General features: G+C 55.1%; 2 protein-coding genes across 4 annotated transcripts; both read right to left on the reverse strand.

Annotated features, from left to right (window-relative positions):
• Window positions 1-37: 37 nt before the first annotated feature.
• ARFGAP2 (ARF GTPase activating protein 2) lies at window positions 38-10896 on the reverse strand. The gene is made up of 16 exons (XM_082844031.1): window positions 10790-10896; window positions 10501-10619; window positions 9909-9981; window positions 9258-9389; window positions 9093-9173; window positions 8197-8278; window positions 7850-7906; window positions 6752-6804; window positions 6185-6321; window positions 5953-6084; window positions 3420-3548; window positions 3206-3340; window positions 2185-2311; window positions 1932-2025; window positions 1715-1833; window positions 38-1241 (listed from the first exon to the last, which is right to left on the reverse strand). The coding sequence occupies exons 1-16, from the start codon at window positions 10859-10861 to the stop codon at window positions 1221-1223; spliced, it is 1563 nt and encodes a 520-aa protein (XP_082700157.1). The 5' UTR covers window positions 10862-10896; the 3' UTR covers window positions 38-1220.
• A 695-nt stretch (window positions 10897-11591) lies between these two features.
• PACSIN3 (protein kinase C and casein kinase substrate in neurons 3) lies at window positions 11592-20866 on the reverse strand. 3 transcript variants are annotated; one of them, XM_082844467.1, is made up of 10 exons: window positions 20773-20866; window positions 15960-16049; window positions 15646-15802; window positions 14655-14890; window positions 14385-14540; window positions 13617-13792; window positions 13356-13476; window positions 13046-13182; window positions 12508-12629; window positions 11592-12111 (listed from the first exon to the last, which is right to left on the reverse strand). In XM_082844467.1, the coding sequence occupies exons 2-10, from the start codon at window positions 16011-16013 to the stop codon at window positions 11996-11998; spliced, it is 1275 nt and encodes a 424-aa protein (XP_082700593.1). In that variant the 5' UTR covers window positions 16014-16049; window positions 20773-20866; the 3' UTR covers window positions 11592-11995. The 3 variants fall into 3 exon arrangements, with proteins under 3 accessions (XP_082700593.1, XP_082700592.1, XP_082700591.1); XM_082844466.1 differs by lacking the exon at window positions 20773-20866 and adding an exon at window positions 19315-19424; XM_082844465.1 differs by lacking the exon at window positions 20773-20866 and adding an exon at window positions 16298-16371.
• Window positions 20867-24122: the final 3256 nt, after the last annotated feature.

The following is a 24122-nucleotide window of genomic DNA, read 5'->3' on the forward strand; positions in this document are numbered from 1 at the left end:
CAGACCAACAGAGGCCTAGGGCCCCGTCGGGGCTTTATTTGACACCACTTAGTTTCAATACAAACAGTCCAGAAAGAAAGTCACATCCCTTTGGGTGAGGGGGTGGTGGGAACAGTGGTCTGTGTTGCTTGGAACCTCAACCCTCAACCACGGGGTGGCGCAGGGCCAGGCTGCCAGCACGGCAGGGGACGATGGCACCAAGGATGAGTGTGTGGCCCAGAGGGGTGAGACCTGCAGCTCTGGAGGCGCCTCAAGCTCTCAGTGGTGGGGTGCTGTCCAGGCCCCAAGACCCAGATGATGAGGAGGAAGAAAGCTGAGCCCCAGGAGCCTGCTTCTGTCCCTCACGTCCTCTGCTTTCTTGGCCAGCTTTACACTCACAGTATCCAGAGCAGAGCACAGGGCAGATGAGACCCACCATGGCCACCAAGCAAGAGAAGAAGGGACAGAGTCTCGGGAGGGGACAGAGGGTCCTGTGGTCCACAATAGATGGTATGGGAGGACTCCGAGACACCCAGGAGGAGAAGTAATCCTCCAAGTGATCACTGTAAAAAGGGGCAGTGAGACAGGAGATCACTCGGGCCTCCAGTCTGACCCCAAATGAAACCTTTAGGTACCAGGTAAAGTTTCTAGCCCTCAGTAAGGCCCACACGAAGGTCCTTCCCCTCCCCTGCCCTCTCCTGGTGCCCAGAAGAGACCACTGGAGCAGCAACAGCAGCAGCCTAGTCCAGAGCCTCCCTGCCCTGGGGGCTGATCTACAGCAGAACTCTTTCCAGACCTCCCTGCTGGTTCCAGAGGACAGGGGCCAAACCCCCAATCTGGAAGGATCCTAGAGCCAGCAAAAAAGCCTTATACTTTTTACTTTCCCTACTCCAGGAAGGCCTGGACCCAGGATAAGCCATCCTGAGGGAACTCTCCCCCCTCACTCCCAGTGTGGCAGGACAAGCGAGCAGCAGCTTTGGGGGCAGGACTGGATTAACAATAATCTAGCACACAGGGGTGGGAGTGGGAGAAGAAGAGGATAAAGGGCGCAATCTCCAGGCAGAGGTCAGGGGCTGATACTGCCCATCCCTCACCCGAGATCCTCAAAGGCCACCCACTCACACACCACAGGTATAAAATAACAATGCCTCCCCAGCTTCCACAAGGCAAGCATCCCAGGCCTAGGAATCATGAGGTTTTTGCTGCTGTCAACACCATATGTCTGAGCCATGGAGCCTGGATCAGTAGGAACCATAGCGATCCTGGGGATGGGGAAAGAAAAAACAAAGTCAGGGTCTCTAACCTGCATCAGCTTTCCAGCATGCACACCCTCCCCCAACACACCCCTCGGGACTGGGGTACTGGCAGGCGGGGGAATCAGGCACCAATCTCACCCTGGCAGAGATTGTTTTCTATTTTACTGTGACCCAGGAAAGGGGCTGTGGCCAGATCCCAAGGGGGAAGCCCTGCCTGATCTCACAGAAGCTGGAGAGGGAGGAGAAACCGTACAGATGACAAGAGTGGGGGAAAATCACTGCAGACATGGCATCGTCTTAGGGAGAGGCCCAGCCCTGGTACCAAGCTCAAAGGAAGGAAGCTGCCCTTCAGGAAAAGAAAATGCTCTCTCGGGCTGAGGGCTACCGTGCAGCTACGTCTGGATCTGGTGGAGAAGACCAACTTCCAAGCATTACCCTTTGGTCTCCTCCCACCCCAGGTCAAGCAGTCCCAGCCTCACCTGCAAAGAATTCATCACACCATTGGCCAGCACGGCCATCTTCCCGGCCACAGACTTGACACCCTGCTTAAACTGGGCAATGTCAGCTGTGGGCAGCACGTTCCCCAGAGACACACTACCTGTCAAAGCAAGGGAAAGGGTGACCCAGAGCCCAGCAGGAAGCCCTTCCCAGTCCAGGGGGCCCCAGCTCCGCTCGCAGGCTTCGCTTGGGGCCTACCTGCTCCATGAGCACCATCCATGTCCCCAAAGAGGTCCGAAGAGCTGATGGCACTGCTGCCTGAGAGCCGCTGTAGCCGGGACCTGGCTTCATGCTGCGGTGAAGAAAAGGCAAGGCCTCAGGACCTCTGGGCTGATGACCCAAGAACTCATCCAGGCCCAGCCACCCTGGTGCCAAAGTCCAAAACAGTAGGGAAGAAACTCTGCTTCTACCTGCTGCCTCCAGGCTCAGGTAAGCGGACAACTCTACTTACCTCAGTATCCATTTCCCGCCCAAAGAACATGTCAGATGAGATAGCTTTGGCTCCTGCAAATTTCTGTCGTGCTTCACTCGACTCAAGGCCTGAGCTCCGGCTTTCCACTTCCCTCCGGTTTGTGACTCTGAGGGGTGGATGTGGGACAACAGCTCTGACTCTTCCCATTGCTACCAGGCAATAGTATCACTATAGCATTACTATCCCATTCCTACCGGAGGCCAAAAAAAGCACCAGTGGCCTTCTGGGGATGCTCATCATGGCCCCATCTGACTACGGCTCTGGGACCCAGGGGCCCTCTCTTCTCCACACTGAAGCCAAGGCACAGAGAGCTTATGTTCCCTCCACTAGGTAGCATGGAAATAGGGTTTGGAGGGGCCAACGCTTCTGCCCCAAACCACTAGGATGATCAAATGTCTCAGTCTGCCTGGATTTATACCTACTCTCCTGGCGTAATTAATAGTATTACCCCCCTTTTACTCTCAAAAGCATGCCAGTGTGGCTGAAAAGGTGTACGGTCACTCCCACCTAGCACTGACACAGACACTGAGCTAGGTGTTTCATAAGTTTCATTACATTTAATCCTATGGCAGCTCTGAAGTCATTAGTTATGTCCCCATTTTACAGATGGATTATCTGCAGATTATTTATCAGTTAAGGACTGCCCCGATTAACATGGAATATGCTTTTAAAAAATTACTAGATGAAGGCCAGACACACAAAATCAGGCTCCTCCTGCCAGAGAAATGGACCTCAAGCACAAGAGGCTACAAGGCTTCCTGCAATGGCAGAGCACAGCTCAAACCAAAGCCTGATTCCTGCACTCTCTAATCTGGTAGCCACTAGCCACATGTGACTATTCAAATTTATTCAAATTAAATTAAAAACTCAGTTCCTCAATTAACCCTAGACACTTTTTAAGGACTCGCTAGCCACATACTTGGTGGCTACCACACCACACAGTAGCACTGCCAGCATCACAGAGCATCCTACTGGACAGTGCTGCCCTTGAGCACTCCACCTTTCTGAAATGGGCCGGACGCTTGAGACAGTCACTTCTGGCTCCTTCTCCTCCATCCCGTCCATACCCCAGGCAGCATCTGTATCCCAGCGGGAACCAAAACTCTCCCCCAAGGAAAAGGGGTTGTCCTTGTACCTGGGGAGACAGTACAGTGGCTCAGAGAAGCTTGATGAGGAACATGGTAGCCCAGTCTGCACCCCAACAATAGCCTTACTTTGGGGGTCCAGAGGCGAAAGTACCAACATCGTCAAACAAGTCCAGCTGTGAGCGGGAGGATTTTGCACTCACTGGGGTTTCCTGTTCGATCACCTGCATCTCAGACAGCACCGAGTGGGAAACGGAACTGTGGAGAAAAGCAGGAGTGAGCATCAGTGTCACTGCACAAGAGAAGATGCTCAGGGCTTCCCTGGTGACGCACTGGTTAAGAATCTGCCTGCCAAGGCAGGGGACACAGATTCAAGCCCTGGTCCCGGAAGATCCCACATGCCATGGAGTGACTAAGCCCGTGCACCACAACTACTAAGCCTGCACTCTAGAGCCCATAAGCCACAACTACCGAAGCCCATGCGACTATAGCCCACACAACTAGAGCCTGTGCTCCGCAACAAGAGAAGCCACCACGATGAGAAGCCCACACCACAATGAAGAGAAGCCCCTGCTCGGTGCAACTACAGAAAGCCCGAGCGCAGCAACGAAGACACAACGCAGCCAAAAATAAATAACTTTATTAAAAAAAAAAGAGAGAGAAGAGAAGATGCCCAGCTGCTGGCAGAAACCTGGGTTCTCCTTCACTGAGCACCACCCAGAACCTTCTTCCCCTGACTGTGCCCAGGGCTGGGCAAGACCCAGCAGGAAGTGCTAGCAACTGTGCTAAACTGGAGAGCACTCCTCACCTGTCAATACATCAGCTTTGTTTTCTCAAAGTAGGGTTTCCCTGACAAATGACTGTTTGGCCTGTTTTAATTTTAACGATAATGTGCACCAAATAATAGTGCTTTCTGTCCTCAACTTGCTGCACCATGAGCCACATCCTTCACCAAGATAGACACATAAAACAAAAAAGATGAAATGCCCCAGAACCAGGGAAGTGAGTCTAATGGCATCAAAGGATGAGTTCTTAATTATCCCATCCTTTTTTTTTTTTTTTTTTTTTAAAGAAGAAAGCATTTCAAAGTAGAGTCTGGCCTTATGCACTAAAACCTGGATCTGCTATTTGGTTTCCCAATGAGAAGAGGCATTGAATTTGGCAGCCAGTACCAACTCGTGATGCCTCTCTTCCCTCCTGTGTTAAGCTCCACAGAGGCTTTTAAGGATTAATTTCATTTAAATAAATTCATTAAAAAATATCTACCACTTTTGGTTGGCAGAACTCCAAGGAGTGAATATTTTGCAATAGCGTTTTATATAAGGTGGGCTGGGTTTAAATGATTCTACTGCAGTACAAAAAAGAAAAAGAAAGTTTTAAATATACCCTTTAATCCAGTCATTCCTGTGAACAAAACAGGGAAGAGGAAAGTCCTTTTGGGATAAAATTTTGTCTCCCTGATTAGCTGTGGGTTACACTATTAGTACACAGACTAAAAGGGAATAACTTAAATCCAACTGGCCGTGTCCTGAAAGATTAAGTAGAAATACCCAGCTGTATCTTCTTCCAGAGGAGTAGAGCATAATGGCTACAAATACTAAATATATAATCAAACAGTTCTATGTTCAAAATCTAGTTGTAAGAATCACTAGATTTTGGGGCTTTAGACAAATTGCTTAATTGCTCTGAGTCTCAATTTTCTCATTTGTAAAAAGGGAAGACAATACCTCCTGTATAACACTGCTGTATTTAAGTAAATAAGGCCATTGGCGAAGCTCACGCCCCCTGGAAAGGAGCAGACCACTTAGCACAAGCTCACTGTAGCCAGGATTGCTCACCCTGGCGCTGCCAGATATTCCAATTTTTAAGAGAGATAAAAAATCTAGTATTACTGAAATCTCTAGATGCTAACTCTTATTGTGAAGCAAACAAAATGCATAAGAGAACTGGTCAGCAGCTCTTGTTCTTTTTTTTTTTTTTTTTAAGAAAACCACAGCAACATAAACCCAGTGGTCCTGAAACAGGAAGGGTACCACCCAACCAAAGGGCATTTAAATGTCTGGGGTTATTTCTGGGTGTTATGGCATCTGGTAACACTAATGGCATTTAGTGGACAGGTATTAGGAATGCTGAAAGCCCTGCGATTCTTGGGAAGCTCTTGAGAAAACTGTCCTGCCATTCAAAGTGCCGTTAGCACCCTTTTTAAGAAACATCACCCTAGGGACTTCCCTGGTGGTCCAGTGGTTAAGACTCTGCGCTCCCAACGCAGGGGGCCCAGGTTTAATCCCTGGTCAGGAAACTAGATCCCGCATGCCGCAACTTAGAGCCCGCATGCCACAACTAAAGATCCCGCATGCTGCAACTAAGACCCGGTGCGGCCAAATAAATAAATAAATATCAAAAAAAAAGAAATACCACCCTAGTCTCTTGGACATATCGAAAGAGCACCTGATCCTGTGTTTCATTCGTTCAACAAATACTTAGCGAGCATGTACCTACTATGTGCCAAACACTAACTAGGGGCTTGAAGACAATAAGCAAAGTCATCTATTCAGCCTTGGAGGAAGACTAAGCCTAGAACCCCAAATTGCTGGGAAGAACCTTCAATGGTTCCCAGGGGAACAATGGCATTTCCGCGCCACACCCCAAAGCTGAGCCTCACCTTCGGGACACCAGTCCCATGCCCAACCTCTCTGCCTGCTCTCGCTTCTTCCCTTCCAGATTCTGTAGCTTCTTCTCCTCCTTCTTACGGTCAATCTGAAGCTCCTGGTAGGCCAGACGCATGGAGGCAACCCTTAGAGGGAACAAACGTGTCAGAGGCTGGCACCATCCTGACCTGTCCTACCTGCCCACCCAACCCCATACAAGCTGGGGCCCCTCTGGCCAACACTCACATGGACTCCTCGGCCTGCTTCTTGGCATCAGCCACCTGCTGCTCACGGAGCTTCTCTGCCACCTGGGCCTGCCGCTCAATCTCGCTGAAACTCTGGCTGCTCACCTTCTGGGCCCCTAGGCCTTTCTTGGCACCCAGCTGGGAGAATTATATGATGAGAGCTTTGCCAACCACAATGCATGGAAACACCCACAAGGAAAGGGTTCCTTCTTAAAGTTTAGTGTAAAAAAAACAGGAGCCCCGTCAGCATGGTGGAGAGGGAGAACAGTGGTTCTGCTGGAGCTGAGCATAACGTGGCCCACACAACCCCAGCAGAGGCCTGGGGGCCGGAGGACAACGGCTAACGCTACCAGGCCCAGGATGTGCCAAGCACTTATGTGCACAATCTCACTGACTCCTCCCAGGAGCCCCTTAGAGACAAGCATCTTGACAGCCCCTCACAGATCAGGTGCAGAGAAGCTAAGCACCTTTCCAGTCATACAGCCAGTAAGTGGTCAGGGAAAAGGGGGAACCCAGGCGTCTGACTCCAGCTCCTAACCACTCTGCCATACTGCCTCTCCCCACCTACCCCTTTCTTAGCTGCTGCTGGCTTCTTCTTGCCAATGAGGGAGGTTTTCAGTTCTGTGTGAGGAAGAGGGTGGGGCGTGAGCAGAGACAAAGGGAGGTCAGAGGCAGCAGCTCAGTCCACATCATGCAGCTTTCTGGCAAGAGCTTCTACAAAGAACAGCTTCAGGCAGGGGAAGGCAAAGCTGCCACTACCAGCTCCAACCAATGGTGTCAGCACGTCCAAGCCAAGACAGACGAGGTTAGAGGAGCTTACTGATTCCCAGCCGATGGACCTAAGAACCTAGACCTGAAGCACCAGAGACAAAGTCCCTGACCCAACACGAAGACTGCCAGGCAGGGGCAGCACCAAACACCAGCCTCAGCTCCTAGAGCAGAGGGAGCGGGCGCGCAAGGGGCTCCCCAAGAAGCTGCTGGTTACCTCTGGCAGGAAGAGCCCCTTTAGGTGACAGATACATGGACTCTGGAGAAAAACAGACTTGTGGCTAACAGGGGGCCCCACCTCAGAGCCTCCATATAGCTCCCAAGCCCAGAGGCCTCTACAGAGCCTCACTCCGGACCAGGCCATGCCAGCCTTCCCATGGGGTCAGACTGACGGTCATTCTGCTGGCTTCCTGCCCCAATGCCCAAAGGTCGATAAAACAAACCAGGGCAGCAAATGGACTGTTCACCCTGAACTAAGTCTGAAGGACATCAAGAAAAGAGTAGAAAAGAGCCGAAAGGGCAGGGACTGGCCGAGAAAGGACAATGTTGCCTCCAGCCATTAGCAGCTCAGAGTTGTCCCCTTTCTCGTGAAATAGACCAGACAGGCCAATCCTGCCTCGGCCCCCAGGGTTAGGTGTCCAGCCTCACGCTGGCCAGCCCCAGCCCCACCACCAGAGGCAAACCCCAGGCCTGGGACACCGGCCGCCAAGGGCCTGCTCTCAAGTCCTTGTGGTCGATGTTGCACCCACAACTTCAATCCCAAGCCCCACTCCAGAGAGATCAGATGCTCAGTCTCCTGGGACCTCAGTCCACATGACCAGGCAGCAACAGATCTGAAAAGAACCCCCGAGGCCGACCCTCTCCCAGGCACCCCACACCTGCCACCTGGCATACTGACCCAGAGAAGCTTTGGGCGAGGTGCCAAGCAGCTCCATGTTGGGGCCGTGCTCCGGCTCTGTGGATGCAATGATGGGAATCAGGTGGAAGACTCAAAACTTCCTATGACCTCCCCTTAAGGGAAGTGATGGGGTAAAAGTAGGGGCACCGACTTTCCTCAGCTTTCTGAGGCCACCAAAATAGAGCAAGAATGCCCACCACCTCCTCCGAGGGACTTAAGTGAATCCCAGCCCACCCAGAGATAGTAGGAGACCCCTCACTCCCATTACCTTGGCCAGGTGTCCCATTCCTAGCCCCAAGTCCTTTGCCAGGACCAAGGCACATAGTTGGAATCTGGGCTAAACTCACGTGCCAGGCCACTGCTCTCTGCAGGTGGGGGTGGCTGCTGGGTCTCTGATGGGTCTGTGGCTGGTGCATTCCAGGCAGGGGGCTGAAAAGCCAGATGACAGAAGCCTTGATGAGCCATTCCTGCTGGCAAAGAGTGCCAAATACCTTGTGGGTACAAGGCCCTACTCCAATCCCATGAGGAAAGAATACTGGAGGTTAGCAATCAGAATTATAGTTGCTATTCACTACAGAAGAAAGCAGCACAAAACTAGCAGCCACCTCCATCCCTTCACTGTTTACTTAGAGCCAGAACCCATTCCCTTAATTTAATAATTGCATCGGGCACTCACCATGTGCCAGGTACAAGTCTAAGGGCTTTTTACATGTAAATATGTTTTATTATCACAACAAGCCTATGAGGTAGATACGTTCTCCATCTTAAGAGACTGAGATTAGGTGTCTTAGCCACCACACTAGAAAGACTAAGTAAAGGAGCAGGGATTCAAACAGAGTCTGACTTCAGCACCCAGTGGGTGGGTAGAGGGGAAACCTCCTCCCAGGGGTAGGTTGCTTGGGAGGGAATCCCTTCATTGTCCCCAGCCACAGCGCCTTTATCATAGTGGAAGAATCCAGGAAAAGTTATTTGGGGTTCCTGATACCTCGAGCCTTTAAGAAGCTTCTCGTCCTCCCTACCACCCCAGCTTATAGGGGTGTGTTCCTAAGGAGGGCCTCATTGCACCCCTACTCATGGGAAGAGGAAACACCTGGGTCTATCCAGCAGTGGGCCCCAAACATTCCCCGTATGAGGTATCACACCAAGGCGAATGGAATCCACGCCCATGACTGTGGGCCTTGGCCTCAGTAAGTAAACCACCTGTCAGGAACAACTGTGGGAAACATTCCTTGTGCGCACTCACTTGAGTGTGTTCCGAGAAGAAATCAGAGTCCTTCTTCTCTGGCGAGTGACTGGGAGCACTACTCATATTGTCTATCCAAAGCTAGAAAGAAGACACAACTGAAACACAGGACTCTGAATATTCCCAGTTACCCCATGACCCCAGCCCGGGAGAACAGGCACTTACATCAGTGCCATGCCTAGCCAGGGCCGCACTCCCCAGCTGCCGGATCTTTTCCCGGTACATCTGGGCAGCTCGGCTATTATATTTGGTGTTGGCATCACTGGCTGTGCATCCATGTTGGCGGAAGAAGGCTGTCTGGTGAGCAAAGAAGAGAGGAGAACGTGCTACAGGTGGTTCTCCCCAGAGCAAAACAGACACCTCCTTCTAACAGTCTGGTTATTACTTACACAGGACAGTATGCTCTATTGACACCAGCAGTTTTTCATAAAGTTCCTCAGGAACTCCTACAAAAAACACAGCCTCCCATCCTCTACGATGAATGACTGAAGCCCAGACCTCACTCAGCTCTGCCTGAGGACAGCATGCTGTACCCACTCTGCCCTTCCTTCATCCAGGCCCACGAGACCCAGACAACTGTGGAGGCCCCAAGCCCTTGGCCTCTCCCCCAAGAACGTCTGTCCAGTTTAGTTCGAATCCAAAGCCCCTTGGAAAAGAACAACGACCAATCTCCAAGTGTAGAGAATAGTATACAGTGTTGCCATAGACCAGAGAATCCTCTGAACAGAGAAACTGAGAGGGCCTCCAAGAAGTCACTGTGAAGTCAGTACCCAGGCAGAAGAACGGGGGCAGGAGGATGGTAAGGAGGAGCTTTACCGCATTGGCATTCCCGCCGACCTGCATACACCTCAGCTGGAACCAGTTCCAGTTGGAATCCAACTCTGTGGACCTGTGTGCAAGGGCCGTGTGTCACCTACCAGCAGGTTCCAGGAGACGCTTCCCTGGCAGACCCACACCTGTCATTTGGCCTCGGGCTGCAGTAGGCACCCAGGAAACATTCATCAGCCACCTCCCTGTTTCCTCCACTCTACCCTGTCCAGGAAAGCTTTGCTCTTTATTCACCTAGTCCAAAAGGTACTAATTATTTCCCAGATGCGAAAGGAGGTCGAAGCTTGGACTCGGCCTTTCCCTTAAGGCCAGCCACAGTCTCGCTCCAGTGCATCAGCAACAAGAACAACGCAGATAACTTTTCCCTGAAACTAACGCTTGGAGCGTCGAGTTTGACGACCAGGAAATAACGGAGTTTTGACCCAGACGCGGAAACGAACCGCCTGTGTAACAAGGGGCCCACACTGGCGGCTGCCTCCCGTGAGAAGCTGGCGAACACCAAACTCAGGGCGCTCCAAGTCCAGGCAGCCACTCTCCCCTGCTGAGCACCCAGTCCCGACCGACGGCGAGGAGACCCCACCTGATGAAGCTGAGATGGACGCCCAGGGAGCGATGCACGCCGGAACAGTCAATGCACAAGAACACACCGTACGTGATGCTGGCCCAACTCGGATTCTTGGCGCCACAGTCGAAGCAGGCCTGGGTGGAGAAGGAGATGAGCGAATGGTCAGGGGCCCCGAGTCGAGGCCGGGCGCTGACACCCCAGGAAAACAGCCCGCGCCGGCCCCTCTCCCTCCCTCAGAACCCAGGGGAGCCGGGAGAGTCCCTCTCGGCCGGCGCCGGACGCCGCGCGCCTCCCTCTCACGCACCTTGTTGGTCGGAATTGCGCGAAGCCTCTTAAAAAGGGTCTGGATCTCTGTCTTGCTCGGCTCGGCCGCCATTTTCTCTCCCTCCCAGACACCAGCGCGATCGACGGGTCCCGTCACGGGTCAATCCGCGGCCGCGAAGGCGGCACAGTTGGGTGGGCCTCAACGGGGGCCGGCCCGCCGAGGGGTGGAGTGATTTGTCCCGATCTGGACCAATGGGCGGCCGGCGGAGCTGGCGCCGAGACGTCAGCGTCCCGGGCCCCGCGAGGTCGCCCGAATCCGCGCCGCGCCGCGCCGCGCCGCGGCCAATCCGCGCCGGGGCGGGGCGACGGCCGGCCCACAGGCCCAAACCTCGCCGCAGAGCCGCCCGCAAGCCCCGCCACCCCCAGAAGGTGGAGCCACCTCACAGAAGCGTGGACTGCGAGGCCCGGCACCCGGCCTTAGCTCAGGCCAGTTGCCGAACGGTGAGTAATGATTAACAGTCCTACCAAGCAGTCGTAGTCCCGCCGGCCTGGACGGGAAGATAAACTGGCTGGGCTCCCGCCTGGCTCAGAACTCAGCACCCAGCCTCCACCAAGCCTGGATGGCTCACACCAACTCTGATCTCGAGTCCCTTCCACCCCAGGTTAGGGTCCCGAAGGCCCAGAACAGGTACCAGGCTGGCAGACCTTCGCCCAACCCCCGCCCCCCCAATATACTCCAGGCCCACGACCTCCTCAGTGCCTCTCTCCAGATGCCCTCGGCAGCCTGGCAAGAGTGGAATAGCGAAAAAGATGCATACAAGCCTGTTTTGTTTTTTCTTCCAAGTTTAATACACACTAGAACAAGCCACAAAAGAGTGCTGCTAGCCCAGAACTACACTCACCCCAGGCCAACCCCAGGAACCCCAAAACACAGAGATCAGGAACTGCATCCACAGCTCCTGGGGAAACTGGAGGACTCTTGGGGAGGCCCAGGCACCCCTGGGCCCTTCTGTCACCTCCTGACCTCCCCATCTTCCCCTCAGCCTAGACTCAGTTGGCCATTCCCTACCAGTCCCTTCTTAGACACAGGCCCCTCCCGTTCCCTGGGTCCCAGGACTTCCTCCCTCCTCAAGGGACAGAGGGGCAGCAGGGGCAGGATGGTTCAAGGCCCTCAGGTCCCGCTGTCCAGACAAGCTGGGCTCTGACCCAGGGTGGAGAAACGTTGCAGAAGGGCTGCCAGGGCAGGTCAGGCCCCCACACACTCCACATAGTTGGCCGGGTACAGGCCAATCCTGCCACTCTGCAGCTGGCCCTGACACCAGCCCTGCTCATCCTCCTCGCTCATCTTCAGCAGCTCCTCCCCTGCAAGAAGGGGGATTGGTCACTGGCAATTGTCCTGGCCCAGCCCCATTCCTGCAATTGGGTCAAGGACTGAGGGGGAGGGGGTAGTCGGAGAGCCCAGCTAGAAGAGACCTGGCTCAGGCAGAGGGAGGTCAAAGTCAGCCACTCCACCCCCAACCCTGAATGCAGCAGTCAGGCCGCAGCTGATGACTTTGAGAGGCAAATGAGGACTCCAAGCGGACACTCTGACTCCTGGGGGCTGGACCCAGAGCAGCCTTAAGAGTCAGAGAACTGGCCCTTGATAAGTGGATGTCTGGCTTCCCTTTTCCACAATCCTGCTCAGGCTAGTAAAGGGGCAGGGAAAAGGGGTGGAGGGGCTGAAGTCTGGAAGGGATCAAGAAAGGAGTTCCAGGGTACCTGCTCGGAAGCTCAGCTCATCAGCTTCCTGGCCCGCGTAGTCATAGAGTGCCCGCACCCGGACCCCAGTAGCAACCTTCCGGGGGTTCTCCTCATCTGACCACTCCTCATCCTGCCCGCCGCTAGAGAGGGAAGGACAAAGGGACAGTCTCAGGGCACAAGGAACATGAGCGAGAGAGCCTAGGACTCAGGGCCAAGGGCTCACCTCCTGGAGGAACCCAGGGAGAGGCAGGTGGGGAAAAGCTGCAAGATTCTAGCCTGACCTCTGCCATGAATGCCTGCAAGCTCAGGCACACTTCTGCCACACAGAGCTGACATGAGCAGTAGATGAGAGGGAATGTGGGAAACGCCTGGCAAATCTAAACCACCATAAAAACTGGCATCATTACAACTCATAAGCATTACAACCCCTAAGGTACCTGGCACCGATTTTCAACCCACTTCAGGTGTGACGGGAGTGAAGGGAAGAGACAGAGGAAGGAGGGCAGAGCAGGGGGCAGAGCTGCTTCCTTCCCACAGCCCGAATCCTGGCTCTCACCCTGGGGACCCCAGGCACTGGGGTGGGGATGCAGCACCATCTCTTGTGGGTACGATGCTGGTCAGAGTAACCTCGTCAGGGCTCCGGCCACCCTTCTCCTTCCGGCTGATTGTCCTCTGTGTGTCCCAGGACCACTCCTGTGGGGGCAGTGTTCAGGGTCAGGCGGGGCTGCAGGCTCTGGTGGCCGCCAGGACCACCCAGACCACCTTGACCTCCTTCGTCCCAAGCCCCAGCCTCCCTCCTGAGGTCCAGGCTGAGCCCAGTGGGAGCCCACCCCACCTCCCAGCCCCAGCCTGCCTGGAACACGTACCTCAAACTGGGGCCAGTTCATGGCCATGCCCGGCCCGTGGGTGCTGCGCCACCACCGCAGATCCTCCCTGTCGCTGGCTGCCTCGATGCCCTGATGCAGGTCTCGGTGGAGTTCGTGGAACCTGTGCCCCAGGCACAACCCTCAGGCTGGGAAGCCCTGGGCCTCTGCGCACCCCAATCTCATTCAGCCCAGCCAGAGCCCAGGGGAGATGGAGGAGACCCAGCATCACCCAGATCTCCATGCCCACCCGGCAGGCCATACCTCTCGCTGCTGGAGAGGTCGAGGTGCTGGTGTAAGGTGAGCAGCATATCCTTGAAGAAGAGAAGCCGCTGGCGCTCGGCAGCCTGGCAGGTCTCGAAGGCCTGCTCCATGTCCTCCATGTAGCGTGGGGTGTAACGATGCAGCTCCGCCAGTGTCTGCTCGTACTGGGTTTTCATCTGGGTGGGAGAGGAGGGGGTCTGGTGAGGACAAGACCTTGTATTGCTAGTATTTACTGAGCACCTCCTGTGGGCTAGACTGTGGGCTAGGCACCAGGGTCCCAAAACCTGGCTCCTGCCCTTGAGGAACCCCAGGAGCCTAACAAGGGAGGTGGCATTCAGGCACAGCAGCTTTAAGAGTCTGGTGGAGAGTGAGATGAGGTCAACCTATGGGGAGCAGTGGGAGAAATCAGAAAAGGCTTCCTGGAGGAGGTGGAAACTGAGCAGCACCTCAGAGGACAGGGAGGAGCTCGATGTGCAGAGCTGGAGGAAGGGCACTCTGGCAGGGTAGACAACGTGAGAACTTGTCCCAGGTGGGGACACTGTGAAAGGAAAGGAGCTGGGAAGTTCTCCGCAACTGCGAAGATTATCCCAGTGCCCGAAACCACACCATTTCTCTCCTGAGTAAAGCATCATCTTTCTCAGGTTCCTCCCTTAACTGATAATCTGGAGAGAAGGTGGCAGGTGAGGATGAGAGCAATACAACTGCTGGGGACTGGAAAAGGCACTCAGGAAGCCCTGACCTGGGCCAGCCCAGTCCCTCAGCCGGTACCTTCTCGGACTCCTTGGAGCAGCGTTCCACCCGCTCCTGCAGCTTCCGCAGCTGCTCCTGGGAGACAGCGCTGTCCGCCTTCGCGTGGCTTTCCCGAGTCTGGGCTGTCTTCTCCTCCTTCCGGGCCGCATGGTAGCTCTTCTTGGAAGCCTCGACCTGGCATACACACAGGGACCACTTTGGACCCTGCATGCCATGCTTTGGCCCCCTCTAGCCCCAGGCCGACCCAGGAAGGCGTGTGCCTCTGCTGCCCATCCCGCCCAGGCTCACCTCCTTCAGCCTCTTTAGCCAGGGCTTCTGGGCCTTGCGGAAGCCGTCCTCGGCAGCCCGGCTCTCGCGGAAGCCACCCAGCACAGGCCGGTGGAAGGCCCCCCGCTGCCAGGCGCGCACCCGCTCGCTGTCCTGGCCCTGCAGCTTCTCCCGCACCTCCAGGTGCAGGGCGCTCAGCCGCTCGGCCGCAGTGAAGAAGGCATGCCAGGCCTTCTCCAGCGTGCCATACTGAGGGCCTGCAGGGAGGGAAGGGGCTTGGGCTGGGCCGGGGATGCCACTTGCAGTGAGCCCACCCCCTCTCGTCAGGTGCTGCTCTGGGTGCCAGACGTGGAGGAGAAATGCAAAGATAACAACAAATAATGTCAGCTGCTGCTTACTGAATACCTAATCTGTACCTGGACATACGAGATCTCACTGGATCCTTGTCTCGTCCACCATTGTGAAGACAGTGTCACAAACAACATGGAACCAGCAAAAAGGCAGCCCAGAGAAGTGAAAGTAATTGCCCAAAGCATTATAGCTACAATTGGAGCTGAAATTCAAACCCAGGACTGTGGTATAATCCACTATATTCTATTGCCTCAGAAGGAAGAACTAGTGTCCGTTCCCAAGGAAGGCAGCTTGTTTGGATGGAAAGATCTCAAGCTCCTGAGTCAGAAGGCCTGAGCTCAAGCTTTAGTTCTTCTTAGCTGTGCGACTTCAGGCAAGTCATTTAGCCTCTCTGAACTGCCACATTCTCCTCTGGAAAATGGGGAGAAGAAGACCATCTCCATTATAGGGTTGTTAGAAATATCAAAATGACTCATGACAGTACTTTGGGAACTCTAACAGCACAGCTATAAGAATAACCGGGAGGATCGTCTCGCTTTAAAGGGAAGGCAGACGTGGAAGCCTCGAACTTTTCCACGAGAGGTGCAACAAGAAGCTGCCTTGCCTGGTCACCTCTCCCGCGGCAGCCCTCTTCTCCCAGTGGGCCCGAGCACAGGCTCACCCTTCTCCACGGAGCCCCTCCACTTGCGGGCCCATTCGGCCAGCTGCTGGGCATAGGCCTTCTCAATGCGGGCGCGCTCCTGGAAGCAGCTGACCAGGTCTCCACACAGCCGGTGCCCATCCTCCACCCGCTGCACCGTCCGCCTGTAGTTGCCAGCCTGGGGAGGATACGAGAAGGATAGTGTCACCAGGGAGAAGCCCCGGGCAGGGGCCGGGGCTGACAGCTAGGCTCCTCTCTTGGACAGATGACTGGGCCCAGAGAGGGGTGAGAATTTCCGTGCCACCCCCAAACCTGGGACCCAGCTAGCTGCTCACCTCCCAGAAACTGCCCTCTAGGGCCTCCCCTCCAGCATCTTCCTCTGGAGCCATGGTGTCCCCGCAGCACGGAATGGTGGCGGATTAGAGCTGTAGAGGGCAGAGGGGTAAGCAGGGAAGCCAGACGCACACTTTTGGGGATAGGAAAAGACCCTCTCCTATCCCTGGCTTTTGCCCCCCACTGCCATCCCCACTACCCAAGGAACTGTTAAGAGCCAGGACTTAGCAGGCTGGGGTCTGGAAGTCCCCAGGAGGGCCCAGGGTGGGGGCAAAGATCGTAGTTTCAAAGGTCCTCCTCTCGCCCTGGTTTGCCCTCGCCACCACCTCACTCCATGTACCTGGGGCCTAGAGCTCACTTCAGGGACCTGGGTGTCCAACTCTCAAAGCTGCCACTGTGATTCTGCCTTGGAGCCAACAAGAGCAAAGCAGGGGGTGAGGGTGGAGCTGACAGTGTCCAGGGCGGTGCCCAGCTCCCCCAATATAGCAACTGCTGTCAGAAGCGCCAGATTCCAACCAGGAGAATGCCAGTCGGGTCACATGGTCCAGCTGGGGATTACATGGCCGGCGGGGGTGGGTAGTGGGCAGAGAGCCTCTCACTGCCCCAACCGCAGATGAGACAAGAGGACGCCTGCCCAAGCCAGGGCTCTGTGGCCTCTCCTTGAACAAGGCGACCCTTTACCAGACCAGGCCAGGTCAGAGGGTGCCCAGCCACACTGCAGTAGCTCCCCGTGCTGGGAAGAGCAGACTGGGAACCAAGAGGCCTGAGTCTTATCTTGGCCATGAAGCTCGAACAAGTGCATTAGACTGTCCTCTCCTAAGGGGCTTCGGCTCCCTCCTAAGATGGAAATTCCACCTCCTGGTCTGCTTCCGTGCCAGGGCTGGTACAAGACTCAAACCAGGCAATGAACAAGAAATGTGAGGGGCCCGACAGTCACGAGGGACACACATCCCGCTCCACAGCATCCACTATGAGGTCCCAAAGGGCTCCGTGGATAATGAGTAACTCAGCCCCACCCTCAGAAAGCCCAGAGTATGGGGCGGCACGGGGTGTCAGACAGGTGATCAGCCAGTTATGACAGTGTGCTCCAGAACTGCGGAGGAGGACAAGGCAGATTCCAACCCCAGAGCCACCACCCCCAGGGGCTAGAGGACACAGTGGCATGCGGCCACTCCCCTCCTGTCTCTGGGCAGGGTCTCAGCTGTCCCCAGCATCAATTCAAGCCCCTAGAAGGAAATCACTTCCTCCTCTGAGCAAGCCCAAGGGACACCGCCAGACCCAGGAGGACAGTGTGCTTGTTGTTCCCAAAGCAGGGCTCTATCACAGTACTCCCCAAACTGGTAAATCTCTCCCCATCCTTCAAAACTCAGAGTGAGGCACCTTCTCCAGCCCCCCGCCCATTCCTCCATCCCCTTCTCCCACCTGTCTATATCCCATTGGGTTGTGACTACAGGACAGGATCTGTCCCCAGTCACTGGCAGAGACTTCCTGAGGGTCCAGTTTGTGTTTCTGCAGGCACTGGAGTTAGTTAGTAGCTGAATGAGAAAACAAATGACATCCACCTGAAGATCAGGAAACCCACTGGCTATAGCAGCTTTGAGAAAGCATGGCCTGAGTGGGCTTCCACCACTCAGCTAACAGGAGGGAGAGCTCAGGCCTACAGTGGAGGTGCCTGGGCCCAGAGCAGGAGAGGAGCAGAGCAGCTGGCCCCACCAGGGTCCTCAGCACTTCCCCTTGCTTCCTCTTGAGTCTGTCCCACTTACCCAGAAAGGACTTGCCAACCAGATGGAGAGAAACCCAGCTGCAGCTGTAAATCCCAGGGCCTCAGAGCTGTCCCAGTCAGGCATCCAGGGGCCTGGGCCCCCTGCGTGCTCCAGCCTCTGTGCTCCTGGCTCCCGGGAGAGCTGCCCCCCACCCGTTCCCTCTCTCTGGCCCCAGAACAGAGCAAGCTGTGTGTGCAGGGCTGGCACTGCTCCCTTCAGCCTCCCAGAGCAAACACAAGCCCAAGCCCCAGGCACAGCCAGGCCCCACTGCCCCACGGGACCTAGCAGCAGGGGTGGGCCTTGTGCCTTGGCCCCTGCGGAGAAGGGCCAGCACCCTGTGCCTCCTGACCCCAGCAGAGACCTAGATTGGTCCCCAGAACACGCTCCACCACGGGCAAGCGCTCAGAAAGCAGATAATGAACCTTCCCAGCCCATGGAGCCAGCACCTACTGGGCTGGGACAAGTCCTCTGGGGCTTGGCAGGGTCTTCTCACAGCTTGCTAAGCCAAGGTAGGGAGTCTTGGAGTTCAGGGAAGAACCCACTCCCTTACCTGAGGCTGGTATGTACCCCCAACCAGACCAGCCCCCACCCTTTCCAGAAGCCGGGGGCATGCCCCTGGGAGGGAGCACTGCCGCCCTGCCCTGCCCATCCTCTGTCCTGAGGCACGGGCTTGGCCTCAGGACCTCTTCTCCCAGCCGCCCCTCCCGATCCGCCCGCAGCCCGAGGATTTGAAGGCACAGAAGGGGCCGGTCGACTGGTCCAGAGAGGGGTACTCAGGCAAGAGCGACTGGAACCAGCAGCCAGAGAGGCCCGGGAGGCTGGGGGAGGGGGTGGCGCGGGGAAAGAAGAGGAGGCAGGGCCAGGGAGGGGCATAACAAAGGGGCGCTTTTGGAAACCCGACCTGCCGCCTGAGGTGCCTGCTCCCTGATGACGCGCTCCAAAGCCGGAGCGCTCACACCAGACCTCGGAGGCCAGGGGCTGCCGTCTCTAACCTCAACCCTTAAGGACGGCTCCCTTCGACCTGGCCCTCTTGCGGGCCCGGCGCTGCACGACCCGGAGCCCATGGAGCCCACGCGGAGCGGCCGGGCCAGGCCTAGCCATGGAGACTCTAGCTAGGACTTCTTGGGCAAACTTGTTGAACTTGGTCTCGGCGGGGGTGGGGCCAGCCGGTCATCGCTGAGGGGAGGGGGCGCACCCTGCCTTGGCCGGCACCGCCTCGAACTCCAGATGGTTGCCCGGGGCTGCGGTCCCAGGAACTGGGGCTCTTTGCTAAGGGCGAGGGGTCCTGGGGAGTAAGACCCCTACTGGGGTCCCAGGGCGGATTGGGGCCTTTTAGGGGCCCCAGGAGATGGTGTGGCCCGCCAGCCCCGACGCCTCCCTGTCCCCGGCAGGTCCCCGCCGGGTGCGCGGCGCCGCAGATAATAGACCCCTTCGGCTCGGCGGCAGCTCTTGCTGTCCTTCCGCAGAGCGCGGTGGCCGGGGGCTCGGGGAGGGAGTCACTGCCATTGCAAACTTCAGGAGCCGGAGGAGGAGAGGGCGTGCTCGAGCCGCGGCTCCCGCCGCCGCCTCCCCGCCCCGCCCGGGCAGCACTCACCGCGTCCTCCCTGGGCGCCTCGGCGGGTGGGGGTCCGGCCACGCTCCGGCCCAAGTCCTGCCGCTCCCGGGCCGGGGCCGCCGCCTCCCGGTGCGCGCCGGGCCCTCCCCCGGGAAGCCCAGCCCCTTGCCCCGCCCTCTCCTCGCTGCTGCGGCCGCAACCCCACCGGCCAGCGGCCGGAGCAGGGGCTGCCGGCATAGCAGCGACCGGCGCTTCCCGGGGCGCGGGCCGTGGGGTCTCGGCTCCCGCCTGAGAAGCGCCAGGGCCGACTCCCCAGGGTGGCGCCGGAGTCAGATTTCGGCTTTGCCCCTCCCCGGCCTCCGCAGAGCCTGGGAGACCGGTGGAAATGCGAAGGGATCGGGCCTGCACTGGCTCCCTTTGGAGGGAGGTCTGGGGGCTACCCTGCCTTACTCTTTTTGCTGAGCACACCTTTCTTAACTTCCACGAGGCTCACAATCATCTCCTTGTAAGCATTAGGACTCCCATTGTATAGATGCAAAAACTGAGGCTCAGTGACCTTTAGTAGCTTGCACAAGATCTGTAGTCGGGCAGGGTCGGGACTCCAAAGCCGTGCCCTTTCTTTGCACAGCCCTCCTTGCCAATCCGAGGGCCCATTCTGAGGACTGGGCAGACAAGTAGTGGAGGTGGGGCAGAACGGCACGAGCTCCTCCCCCTCCGTGTTCTTATTCCCAGATTTTGTACCACGATTCATTCTTAAATCCCTTCGCCCCTCCACCCCCTTTGTTAGTAGATCTTTGCAGATCGCCACGATGCCACTCCCCCGCCCCTTAATAAATCCCTCTTCCTCACCCCCTTGCCCCCCACCCCGGGATTTTTCGGAGCCTGTCAATCGGTTATTTATATCCACTGCTGGAGCGGTCCAAGAATGTTCTGAGGCTGACCTAATCGCCACCTGCTCGGTCTCCCCGCCCCTCCCTCTCCCTCCTGGGCCCGGTGACCAGGCGGCCTGGCAGGAGGGAGGGAGCGCAGGTCTGCGCGGTCCGACGCCGGGGGCACTCAGCGGGTCTAGACCGCGCACATGGCTGGCGGTTGCGAACCCCGCCGCGCGCTCCGAGGAGTGCGCCCCCAGGGGACCGCGCGGCTCTCTGGGAAGCCAAGAGCCACGCTGTTCTCTTTCCAGCACGTACTCTTCGTCCTCACTCCCCGCAAGCCCGTCCCACCCCCACTCCCCGAGGAGTGTGAGTACGTGTGTATGGATTTGTAAACGGCGGCTTTAAAAATAGCAAAACTATGTAGTTTCTAAATCCGGGAGGAATCACGGACGCGTTCTTTGTGCAGATAAATCCGCTCGTAAAATGGAAAGGGGCCCTGAAGAGAATGGCGGGTAATTTCAGGTGGTAATTTTAGCCGCTGAGGGCTGACTCGCTCCGCAGTCCTTGTGGGAGGGTGAAACCGCCTGTGGGGCACCCGAGACAAGCCGTGTTTGGCCAATCGTACCTGAGTAGTGGATCCTTGACTTGGCGCTCTCAGGGTGCAGCTTCTGAAACAAGTTTCAACACCCACTCTCTGTTGGGGCTTGGACAAGTCCCTTTTCTGCATATCTCTGTTTCTACCTCTATGAAACATGACAGGTGACTGGGCTGACCTCCCAAACGGGTATGTGCCCCAGGCAATTAATGATTATAAAACGACTGCAAATGAGAGGAGCTGAGGTAATATCTAATGACAGCCATACTGTTTTGTATTATTCAAAATCAGTTAACATCCCACCAAGTGCCTGGGGGCTTTAGGCACCTGGAGAGAAAGTGTGAAAACACAAGAATGAAATTAATTACAGGAGCCACCTATTAAAACCCTATTAAAAATAAAGACTGCAAGCCAGGCTTTGGGATCTAGGGAAGCCAGGCCACAGAGAGAGAAAAAAAAAAACAGGGCTATTCATCAGACCACAAGGAGAAGGGAATGCGGAGTGGAAAACATCTGGCTTCCCTTGGGTTCAAATCTGGAGGCAGAGAGCACAAATGTTGCCGCTGATCTTAATTGCCCCTAAGGTACTGTAGGGAGAGAAAAAAAACCAACAACAAAATCCGAGCATACTGAGCTGTTTCAAGGGTGAAAGGAGACAGAGCTGACCTTGGAAAGCCAACCCCATCCTAGTGCTGCCCCAGTGCTCAGATTTCTGTGCTGCGGCCAGAGCCCCTACACACTCACACGGCTCCATCAGTGAGGTACCCAACTTGAACAGAGTTCAAGATGAGATGCTCAAGGTCAGAGGACTGGATAGACAGAAAGCCAGAGGTAGCTTGGCCCGGGGCACCAGGTGACAGGTTGGTCCAAAGCCCAAGTTCACAACATTCACAGACTCACTCACCTTGAGTTTCTGGAATGTCCTAACCACTGTACCTTCATGTGTTTATTTATTCATTCATTCATCCAGTTAAGAAAACATTTAAATTTTTGCTTTATGCTAAGCCCTATGCTGGATGTTGAATACAAAGATAAATAAGGCTGAGTCCTAAGGGTATGACAATGATACGATATGGACAGGAAGTACTATGGGAAAACAGAAGCAGAAGAGACCACTTCTCACCAGGTGATGACACTTGACTGGTTTTGATAAGCAGGAGTTAGTCATGTGGAGAGGCATTCTAGGCGGGAGCACCTGGGTGTGCCAAGCCCCAGAGGTGTTAGCATATGACCTGGTGACCCAGCAATTCCACTTTTCGGTATCTACCGTAGACAAACATGTACAAGTCCAGAAAAGGATACAAGGATGTTTGCATATAGTATTGTTTGCAATAGGGAAAAACTGGAAACAAATGTCCATCAAGAGGGCAATGGTTGAGGGACTTCCTGGGTAGCACAGTGGTTAAGAATCCGCCTGCCAGTGCAAGGGACACAGGTTCAATCCCTGGTCCAGGAAGATCCCACATGCCTCGGAGCAACTTAAGCCCGTGCGCCACAACTACTGAGCCTGCACTCTAGAGCCCGTGCTCCACAGCAAGAGAAGCCACTGCAATGAGAAGCCCGCGCACCCCAACGAAGAGTAACCCCCGCTTGCGGCAACTAGAGAAAGCCAGCGTGAAACAACAAAGACCCAACACAGCCAAAAGTAAATAAATAAAAAAATTAATTTTTAAAAAAAAAGAAGGCAGTGGGGTTTCCCTGGTGGCGCAGTGGTTGAGAGTCCGCCTGCCGATGCAGGGGACACGGGTTCATGCCCCGGTCCGGGAAGATCCCACATGCCGCGGAGCGGCTAGGCCCGTGAGCCATGGCCACTGAGCCTGTGCGTCCGGAGCCTGTGCTCTGCAACGGGAGAGGCCACAACAGTGAGAGGCCCGCGTACCGCAAAAAAAAAAGAAGGCAATGGTTGAATAACCTAAAGTTCATTCATGCTCTTGGATTACTCTGCAATAACTAAAGCACAGGGGAGGTAGAGATGTGCTCTTATATGAAAACCTCCAAGACACTGTTGAAGAAAAAGCAGAACACTCAAAATATTCAGAGACTATACACCAAACTGATTTGGATGATTCTCTCTAGAGAGAATTGGTGAGGGAGAGTTTTGTAATGTTTGAAAATTAACAATAAGAATGTACTTATGTGTAAAATATATCATTAAGATAAAGAGTTTTGTTTTAGGAGATGGTGATGGGTCTTACTGTCTGAAACGGTGCTGTCCAAATAGAATTTTCTGCATTAATGGAAAATAGCTGTGCTATCCAATATGGTAGTCACTAGCCACGTGTGGTTATTGAGCACTTGAAATGTGGCTAGTGTGATAGAGGAACTGAATTTTATTAATTTATTTTAATTTAATTAATTAATTAATTTGGGCTACACCGGGTCTTACTTGCGACACGCAGAAACTTCGTTGCGGCATACAAGATCTTTAGTTGTAGCATGCGGACTTCTTAGTTGCGGCACGCGGACTCTTAGCTGCAGCATGCATGGGGGATCTAGTTCCCCGATCAGGGATCGAACCTGGGCCCCCTGCATTGAGAGCATGGAGTTTTACCCACTGGACCACCAGGGAAGTTCCTGAATTTTAAATTTAATTTAATTTTAATTAATTAAAATGTATTCGCTACGTGTGGCCAGTGGCAACTGTATTGGACAGTTCCCAGCTAGAATATCTAGAACATTGAGTTCAGGATGGGGTAGAGGCAGATGGAAGATGTGGCTGGAAAGATGGGATTGAACGGTGATTTGCAAGATGGGCTAAGGAGTTTGGTTTTATCCTATAGACAGTGAGGAGTATGAATGGAAGTGATTAGATCAGATTTATCCTTTTAAAAGATAACTCTGGCAGCCCTTCAGAGTGTAGATTAGAGCAGGCAGAGGGCTGCAGGCAAGGTTTATCTCCTCCGAAGGCTGCTGTTTGTCTCTGTGGCCTCTGGACATTGCCCCAGCATTCCAGATGGGCAGCTGAGTAAAGTACTCTGATTCAACAGCTATATTTTTCAGATCTCAGGCAACCCCAGGTGGAAAAACTTGTCCGAGTTATTGAGAAGGGTTAACCTTAGTGGGGGAGGCTGTCTCTGGGTTGGAACACAGGAAGAACAGCAGACGGATGGCATTAGAGTGGAAATGTGTAGCAGGTTTCAGAGCAGGGACCGTAGAGAAAGTTTCTCCAGGGTCAGGAATTTGCCCCGGGCAGATTCTTTGGAAGGTACAGTTGCACAGTCCACGTTTCAGCTCCACAGGCAAGGGTTCTGCTCAGCAGACCTGCCCTAGTTCATTGGGGCCCTTCCCCGAAGTCCACTGGGGATCTCCTTTTTGGTGAAAGAGGAGTTCTAGTGGGGGATCCATTAATTTAGCTGACTTTCAGGGAACACCTACTATGC

The sequence above is a fragment of the Leucopleurus acutus genome, assembly GCF_964270905.1.
Source record: "Leucopleurus acutus genome assembly, chromosome: 8".
NCBI lineage: Eukaryota > Metazoa > Chordata > Mammalia > Artiodactyla > Delphinidae > Leucopleurus > Leucopleurus acutus.

Excerpts from the sequence above, each read along its gene's own strand:
- ARFGAP2 (XM_082844031.1), bottom strand. The coding sequence starts at position 10,861 with ATGGCGGCCGAGCCGAGCAAGACAGAGATCCAGACCCTTTTTAAGAGG. Across the intron at positions 10,620-10,789 it reads GCGCAATTCCGACCAACAAG|GCCTGCTTCGACTGTGGCGC; the intron begins GTGCGTGAGAGG and ends TTCTCCACCCAG. Across the intron at positions 6,805-7,849 it reads CTCGCCCAAAGCTTCTCTGG|AACTGAAAACCTCCCTCATT; the intron begins GTCAGTATGCCA and ends TTCCTCACACAG.
- PACSIN3 (XM_082844467.1), bottom strand. The coding sequence starts at position 16,013 with ATGGCTCCAGAGGAAGATGCTGGAGGGGAGGCCCTAGAGGGCAGTTTC. Across the intron at positions 15,803-15,959 it reads TAGAGGGCAGTTTCTGGGAG|GCTGGCAACTACAGGCGGAC; the intron begins GTGAGCAGCTAG and ends TATCCTCCCCAG. Across the intron at positions 14,541-14,654 it reads GGCTAAAGAGGCTGAAGGAG|GTCGAGGCTTCCAAGAAGAG; the intron begins GTGAGCCTGGGC and ends TGTGTATGCCAG.